We start from the raw sequence: 8,993 nt of genomic DNA, 5'->3' as shown, positions 1-8,993 counted from the left end.
TAAATAAATGGTTCCAAAAAGAACCCTGTGATTCCACAGAGGAACCCTATCTAGTTAAAGGGTTCTTTGTCGGGCAAAATGGTTCTTACCCTGGGAGATTTCACACTTCACACCAGTTCTAAACTAAAACTGGTTCCCCTATGGAATCAAGCCAATAAACTCTTTCAGAACCCTTTTTAATTACGGAAGATATCCAGGTAAGGTACCGCGTGCAACAGTGCAAGGGCAGTGCCTGGGAGTCAGACCTACTCCCACAGAGTCACTAAGGCAGTTCTGTCAGAGAGGCATTACCCTGCAAAAAAGAGAGAAACGTTTTGCTGCTGCTCGTATACTTTTCAACTATTGGGCTTTGAAGTGTGACGTGCAAACTATGCATTGACGTTTGCATGGGTGGACTTGTGGGTAAATGTATGCATCAGAAAAAAGGTTCTGCCATGTTGTAAGGAGAGGACCAAGGTTTTTTCTTTTTTTTTTCTTTTTTCTTTTTTATAACAGCTATTTAAACTGTGACTGGGTGTCACAAGAAAACCCGAGGAGTGTCTAATGGGATCTGGGAGCTCACAGAAGTCTTATTCACAGTCCTGTCCCGCGACGGCTCAGAACCCTGTTATTGTCTCGCAGCTCTTTGCTGCAGAGCGAGAGGAGATTGTGTGTGTGTGTGAGTGTGAAGGAGTGTGTGTGTGTGTGTGTGTGTGTGTGTGTGTGAAGGAGTGTGTGTGTGAGTGTGTGTGTGTGTGTGTGTGTGTGTGTGTGTGAGTGTGTGTGTGTGTGTGTGTGTGTGTGTGTGTGTGTGAAGGAGTGTGTGTGTGAGTGTGTGTGTGTGTGTGTGTGTGTGTGTGTGTGTGTGTGTGTGTGTGTGTGTGTGTGTGTGTGTGTGTGTTTCCTTGGCCTCTGCACGGTGGCCAAAGTATATTTCACAGCTGATGTAGCAACGCACCAGGCACGGCTAAGCCCCACCGCCGCACCGGGGCTTTCCTTCGCGCTGCTTGGCTGAGAGCTCGCGCATTGACGTCACTCTGCCGTCACCAAGAATGCACTTGCCCTCCTAACGGCCTTCTCACTCCAGTCTCTCTCTCCCCCCCCCCTCTCTCTCTCTCTCTCTCTCTCTCGTTTTGTTGGGGAGTAGGTTGATGTAATTGAATTTCTGAATGCTTTCTTTTTGTGTCCAAGAATTAACCGTGTCCAAGGAGGACCGTGTTAATTAACTGAATTGAAGGTGTTTTTAAATTAAAATTCTACCACTGTCTCTAGTCTCTCTTCCTCTTACTCTGGCCTCTCCCGCTCTCTCTCTCTCTCTCTCTCTCTCTCTCTCTCTCTCTCTCTCCCGAGTTTCCGTCAGCTGCGAGCCATAAACAAAACGGGAAAAAACGGCCCTGACTGTTAACGCAGTGAAAATAAGATTGAAGGTGACTGGGGTTTGCGAGATCGTTACTTAGCCGACATTAGGCTATAGGGATAAGTCCATGCGTCGACTCTTGCACCCCGTGTACGAAACACAATGGCAGAGCTGTGCAACAGCAACACGGGCAGAGGAGAGGAGGAAGACCCACTGTCTCAGGGGAAGAATGTGTTCTTTGTGTTTTTATCACAGCTCCTCAACTGCTGTCTGACTGCTGAACAAAACTGTCATAAAAGACCCAGACAGAACAATATACTGCAATGTGTAAACTGCAAAGGGGCTCTTCGTTTATTTCTTCTTCTTCTTCTTCTTCTTATTATTATTATTATTATTATTATTATTATTATTATTATTATTATTATATCAAAGTTGGTAGCAGGGCTGTTTTTTCAGTAGCCTAGTTTCCCCCCTCTTTTCCAGACAAAAACAGAAAGTATGGCCACGTTTTGTGCCAACTGCTCATTTGATGCCTTTACGGTCACAGTGCCATAAAGCTGTCTTGTGTTAAAAACAAATGTCACGGCAGTCCCCGTTTCCCGTTACTTGGCACACTGCGGTTTTTATTTCTTGCCCGTGAGGACATTCCTCCAGACGCATGCCTGGGATTCTGACCGGGGCGAATCGGGGGGATCGCCGCACTGCAGGATGAGTCGCGTCCCGCGTTTCTTTAGTGCTGGGTCAGCGGCCCACCCGGAGCTTTGATAGTCCGCTTCTGTCTCTCCCGTGGCGAAACCCCTGCGAGCGGTGCCACCGCCGAAGCCAGGAAGCACATGGAGCTTCCTGTCCGTCCGGCTACTGCAGAGGAAATGTTGTGCTCGGTTGTGCGGGGCGCACCTAAAAAAAAAAATTTAAAAAAAAAAAGAAAGAAAGAAAGAAAACGAAAAAAAAAAAGAAAAAAAAAAAGCGTTTCCGCTGGTTCGCTCCCTCTCCGCGCCCAGTTCACCAGTAACTCAGACACCGAGGCGATGTTGAGAAATGAACTATGTCCTGCAAAAAAACCACAAAAAAAACCCCTGTCTCTGATAAGATGTTCGTCTTGTTTTCACCAAAAATAGCTGAAGTGGAATTCGGCGCTTTCAGCTGAAGTATAGGCCTATCGTTGTGGAATCTGAACAGGGTCGTCTAATATGTCTAACATATTCCAAGTGCTGAGCGGACACTAATTAATTGATAATGAATTTGTGTGAATGGACGTGTGAAGACTCTGGCCAATCATTCACGTTAATTGTTCTGCTAATTACCTGGGAAACCAGGGCCTGATTAGGATTTGTGGTTCAGATACGATGGTGGCTGGCCTATACCATTGGTTCTGAAACGTTTTAGTATCATAACCCAAATTATAGATGTATTACCTTTCAGGGACCCGTCAAATACACACACTAACAGTGGACTACAGACTCACGTCATTGACTCCAGCAGCCCGCTTTGGATGGCATCCCATAGTTTTATAAACACTGGCCAGTGAGTAATTTCTTAAATCATGATTACATTACATGTCTCCAAATAGTTTAGTTAAAGTTTCCCATTCATAATCCTTATGAGTAACACCCCCCCCCACCCCTCATCCCCCCATGCCCCCATCCCCCTGCCCCGTGTAAAGTAAGGTTTATGTATACTTGTATCACCTTTTCCTCTCTTTAAAGTCAAACTGAGAGTCCGTTTCCTGAAGGCCGTGGGTGTTTACTCCAGACCGGGACCAGGAGAGCGGTTTCCAGAGCAGCCGTGGAAAAGGGCAAAGTGCTGGAATGCTGTCACCACCGGCAATTAATAACAGCCTCCTCAGACAGAGCAGATACCAGGAGCTGGCTGACAGCACGCCCCAAGCCTGTCTAATTACACCTAATCACGAGCTTCCTCTTCCTGTTTTACGGGGGGGGGGAATTTGGAAAATGTGCTCCGCCAATGATCCTAGCATGTTTCGGGAATCGGGGCATAGCCCAGATCGGTCTCCGTGTCAACACCGTCTACGTGGGACAAAGGGACAAATCTGCCCCGCGCAATCAATTCACACTGAAGCATTTCACCAGGACGAAACAACAGAGAGAGAGAGAGAGAGGGAGAGAGGGAGAGCATCATTTTAGCACATGTCTGGTAGATATTTGACACAGTTTATCGCGACTGCAAATTGATTTAAGATGTGCGGTGTGTGGGAAAGGCCTTTGTGATGGCTGTCGTTTTTTTTTTCCGAAGGATAATTCCCAACGTTTACTTTGTTGGGCTTTTTTAGTTCATGGAAATGTAGCTGCAGTATTTGTTTGTTGCACACAGCTTCTTTCTTTATATACTCTCAGAAATAAAGATATGAAAAATGCCTAAACAGGTGCAAATGCTTGTCGCTGGGGTGGTACCCTATAGGTACATAAAATCTGCCCCCTAACCAGGAATATATAATTAATTTGTACCTCTTTTGCTTGGAAAACATACTCATTTGTACCCAAAGAGAACATTACTGTCCTTTATGGGTAGATCTGGGAAATTTGATCCTTCAAGAACAAAAATGTGCCTCCACCACCTGATATAGAACCAGAATGAAGTAGCAAAAAAAGTAGTGTAATAAATGGCATTATACAACATATAACACCCCCCCCCCCCCCAAGTCAAGTTTTACATGCAGTGCCCCCCCCCCCCCCCCTCCCCCATCAACGGTGTTGTACGTCACTGTGATATATTATATTCTGGCCATGGATTGTTGGCGACCCAAGGAAAGCCAAACTGTTCTTTTTCTCTTCTCTTTTTGGGCTTTGTGCGTTCCATTACACCAGCTTTTCCACACACGCTGCACCTGACCTGACCGAAACATATTCAGCAAAACGGGAATCTGGCTCCGGCTAACGGGAAAAGGCTGCAGGTGAGGATGGCACGGTCACAGCTAAAAACACCAGAGTTAAAGAGAGAGAGAGAGAGCGAGAGAGAGAGAGTCAGACAGAGAGAGAGTGAGAAAGAGAGTCATCCAGAGAGAGAAAGAGAGACAGAGAGAGAGGGAGAGAGGAAAGAGAGACAGAGAGAGAGAGTCAGACAGAGAGAGAGAGGGAGAGAGGAGAGAGACAGAGAGAGAAAGAGAGAGTCAGACAGAGGGAGGGAGAGAGAGACAGAGAGAGAGGGAGAGAGAGAGTCAGACAGACTGACTGACAGACAGAGATAGAACACAAGTTCTTTTTCTGGCTACTGTGACTGATTCCATTCCAGACCTTGAGTCTGTTTCCTGGTGGCCCTACCTGCATGTTTCCTCTTTGAAAAGGATGGAAAATCAAAAAGGTCAAAGGTCAAAGAGAAACATTCATTTGAGTCTGGTAATGTCTGATGTTGAACTAAAGACAAGATGAAGCAGAAGCTCTAGTCTAAGTATGGTTATTATGCATATCATTTAAACGAAACACCAATCAGTACAATGCCAGCCATTGACCTATCACAGTGATCTTCACTCCTGATCCTGGTGGGCCAATCTCAACTGGTTTATTCGGTCTGAACTGGTTGCTGATATTAAGGCAAAAGCAAAAACCAACAGACTCTGCGGCCGCCAGGACCAGGAATGAAGATCGCTCACCTATAACATAATTCTGGCTTAAACTTGCTTGAGTCAATCCGATCGGAGGACACCAACCCACCACAGTTCACTGCAGGTTCACTGTTCCAGATGGTCAAAGGGTCAGGGGTCAAGACTACTTATTACAGCTATTGCCCCATAGAATTAAAATGTTAAAATGCAAAGCTGGGTGACCCTGTCAAATCCAGACGGGCGCACCCCTGAACAACTCCCAAAGGTTACTTCAGGATAAGGGGAGGCGTTTGAGGACCCCAGAACCGAATGCACGCAAGATGCTGATTCAACTGGAAAGTGCTAAGTTGATAAATAATAACGCTCTGTTAAAGATCTGCGGGCCCTGATTGGTGCCAAACACCTAAACTTGGCAGACCACTAAGCCTCGAAACCTGCCTGAAAAGATTAATGCTCGCTCGAGCGCATAACAAATTCTTACATTTGCAAAATGTGAAAGTAATAACCTAGTCCGAACGCTGGAAAAAGCTGGTAATTAAATTCTGATTAAACACGACCGAGAGACTCGTTTGCTCTTACTGTTGCAGCTAACGGATTTTGTTCACCTTCTAAGGACACATTTTCTATGGTGGTTGCTACTTCTCAAAGAACAACAAAAATGTTAGAGAAAATGTTTTCTGTTTTTTTCACAGAAATTCAGCAGGAGAGACAAACCTATTCCAGCAGAAACAACCACTGTGTCATGTGTCTTCCTTCATTTCGAAGAAACCGGACCACAACATGTCCCGTATGACATGCAAGTGAATACACAGTGATAACAGTAATTTATACCAAGAACAATTCAGCTTTCCCTGTCATGGCATGCACGAGGCTTTGAGACTTAAGAATAAACTTAAGTCTCTTTCTCTTTATCTCAGAAATAAAGTGACAGTGCAGGAATATTTTTGCTCTTCAGTGATCAAATTTCCGAAGTGTACCCTGATAGGACAGTAATTAGGGTACAAACGAGTATGTTTTCCAAGCAAAAAAGGAAGAAATTAATAATACATTGCTGGCTAGGGGTACAATTTTATGTACCTATAGGGTACCGCCCCAGAGACAAGCATTTGTACCTTCTTAGGTGCTTTTCACGCCTTTATTTCTCAGACTATAGGGCGGTAGGGCGCACAGTAGTTCTTCAGCACTGAACAGAGGTTGCCAGTTCAATTCTTCAAGCAGCACCTCTCCCCATCCCTCCCTACCTCCCTGTGAATCTTAATTGTTGTCTCTGTGACTTGCTTTGTGTATCGGTATTTTTAGTTGGCTAGGTAAGCAGTGTTTGGATAGTTAACTTTGGTGAGTTTTGCTCTGTTTGTTTGTTTGTTTGTTCAAAAAAAAAAAAAAAGGCCCTTGTCCTTATCTTTGTTGTACAGGTAGCAGTTGAAATTGTACTTACCTCTAGGGTCTTTCAGCGAACTTATCCCTGGTTATGGGTATGCACTTTGTTGTACGTCGCTCTGGATAAGAGCGTCTGCCAAATGCCAATAATGTAATGTAATGTAATGTAATTCCCAGACGGGTCACACTGTCGCTGTGCCCCTTCCAGTGTGACCCTTGACCTGGATTGCATTGGTAAATATCCGAGCGCGTGTGGAAATGGAAGCAGCCAGTCATCCAAGCGCCCGAAAACGCCTGACTGTAAGCACAGGGGCGGCCGGGAAACGCGGGGCGTGGAGGGAGGGCCTGGGACTTCAGCGTCGGCGGCCCGGGTTGCTGGAAGCCTGTGTTTATTTTGAGCACACGGGAAGGGGGTTGTGACCCTGCTTGACCGGAGCCAAACAGGGGAAGGAAAGAATATTTCTCCAAATCAATGTGCACTGGGCCGTAAAAACCTCTGAGCGTAAACCAAACGGGACCGCTGTTCTTATCTTGTCCGCAGCAAATCCATCAGACGGACAGGCTAGCAGCTCGTCTTGACACAGCCATGGCCCATGGTATCTAACGAATAGCTGTATTTAAAAAAAGAAGTAATGAAATATAGAATAAAAAAAGAGGTTATTAATTTTTTCTCATGTAACACTGACGGTGATATCTGTATCTAACAAACACTTTTTCACCAGAAGAACAGAGACATGTAACATTTTTTTATTAAATTGAACATTATTATTATTATTATTATTATTATTATTATTATTATTATTATTATTATTATCATACTCAAGATAGTAACAAGGATAACAACAATGAAACCAGTTGATAACAGAGATACTAGTTGTGGAAGCAGTAGTAGTATCCATCATCATTATCATCACCATCACCATCATTGTGGACTGTTTGATTTCCAAGGCTCATATTAGCGGTGGAATGTCTCTGGTAATGCGAGGGCCAAGTCCTCTGAACCAATGGCAAATGCCCGTCATAATGGTAGCTGTTTTCAAATAATAGCACATTCATGGGAAAATCTAAGTCCTTTGACGTCATGAAATAACGAAGTGCACGAGGCGTCTTTATTCAACGAACACTCGCATCGTTTCGCTCTGATTGGAGTGCGCGGACCACGTGACGTCCCACGGCCAATACGAGGTCAACAATTTGAGTTTTTGTTGAGGGGGGAAAAAAAAGAAAAAAATGCGCCGAAGCTTCTCTGCGGCAACCAGGCACCACTGAAGCCCATTGGTTTGTCACCCGAAGCCCTGCCTCGCACTTCTGACGGCCCTCCCTCTGCAGCGTGCCGGCCGTGAGCTGAACGCTATATCAGAGACTCAGTCGGACTCGGAGTGGTCCGTTACATAGCCATAGCTCACTGCACAGACTGTTCTGCGCACACGGTGTCAGGGATCAACTCTTGCTTTTTAAATTCCACTCGTCCTGCATGCGCTTGTTGGATTCCGCACCGTGCGTCTTCATGCGCGAGCAGCGCCCGTACACGATTTCACAGTGTCCCCCGCTCCTAGATCTGGCACTATGGTTAAATGTCTTGTTTAATGGTTGAGGTATGTATTCAGTTTTCTAATTCTTCTACTGATTTTTAATTAATTAATAAGTTTATTGCCGTATTAGGCTACTGGAAACTGGCAATTTCTGTTTACGCGCAAGACTGCAGTGATATGCATGTATTTGCTTTAAAGGAGAACGCGGCATGGCTTAATTTCTTTCTTTCTTTCTTTGGCAGGGATTTTGTGTTATAATGTTTAGTTCTGCCTTGTACTGTTATTTGTACAATGTAGCCTAATGTCACCGCGTTACGGAAAAATACATGAATGCACTGTATTTATAATTTGCTTCCTGCATATGCCTGGCTACATCAGTCAATAATGTACCGTACAAATCATGTCAAAACTAGTAAGTCAAATTATTTTGCCAATCAAACCACTGTAACACGAGTAGGCTATTTGAGCACCTGCGTGTAGCTTCGAATTGCACGCGTCTGGCATACCAAGAAGCAGATTACTTAATTTATTTGTATTTCTGTGAGCTTTTACCATTTATAAGATATTCGGTCAGAATAAAAAACGCTGATAAATTCTATCGGTAGGCTAAGTGGATCCACGCGTTGTCATAACGCATTCGTGAGTTTATGGTTCATAGTCATACTTTATTATTCACGATTATTATGGCAGGTTGTATGAGCGTTATATTCAATGTGATAGGAAAAATAAAGAAAGATGAAAAATAACAATATTGTAATATATTGCGGGACATGCGAATCTTACGCTGAGCTTATTGAACTTATATGAGGTGAATAAAACATTAAATTCGAACCTTGTTATTGAAGAAGGAGACATTTGTTACCTATGGGAAGACCCGTGTACCTACATCATTAATATTAATGTACTTTGCAGATGTACTCGCCGAGTAATTTTTTGTTCTTTAGAAAGAGAATGCTTTTGGTCAGCCGCCCGTTTACCGTTAAATATCCTGTGGGTTAGGGATGCAAAAAACCGACGTCGCACCACGGAGGTGAACCCTCAACTTTGTGTTTGTGAAACCAGCTGCCCCTTAGAGACGGTGGCACGCTACTGCCTGACTGTGGTTTACTTTTGCCTGGCAAGCTGACGGGTGAAACAGAAGTCAAGTTTTAAGCAAGGCTGTGTTGCAGTGCTACAAATAAATAAATAA

The 8,993-nt window shown here is 44.4% G+C and overlaps 1 protein-coding gene across 2 annotated transcripts in view; it reads left to right on the top strand.

Moving 5' to 3' along the window:
- Window positions 1-7,619: 7,619 nt before the first annotated feature.
- Window positions 7,620-8,993, top strand: part of LOC133129163 (cAMP-specific 3',5'-cyclic phosphodiesterase 7B-like) — a 31,330-nt gene continuing 29,956 nt past the window's right edge. For both annotated transcript variants that reach the window (XM_061243046.1, XM_061243045.1), the window contains exon 1: window positions 7,620-7,867. In XM_061243046.1, the coding sequence (XP_061099030.1) occupies window positions 7,847-7,867 (21 nt within the window). In that variant the 5' untranslated portion in view covers window positions 7,620-7,846. The remainder of the gene's footprint in view (window positions 7,868-8,993) is intronic.

The sequence above is a fragment of the Conger conger genome, chromosome 5 (genome assembly GCF_963514075.1).
Source record: "Conger conger chromosome 5, fConCon1.1, whole genome shotgun sequence".
Lineage (NCBI taxonomy): Eukaryota > Metazoa > Chordata > Actinopteri > Anguilliformes > Congridae > Conger > Conger conger.
Note: the sequence above shows the minus strand (reverse complement) of the source record. Positions and strands in the feature narration are given on the sequence as shown.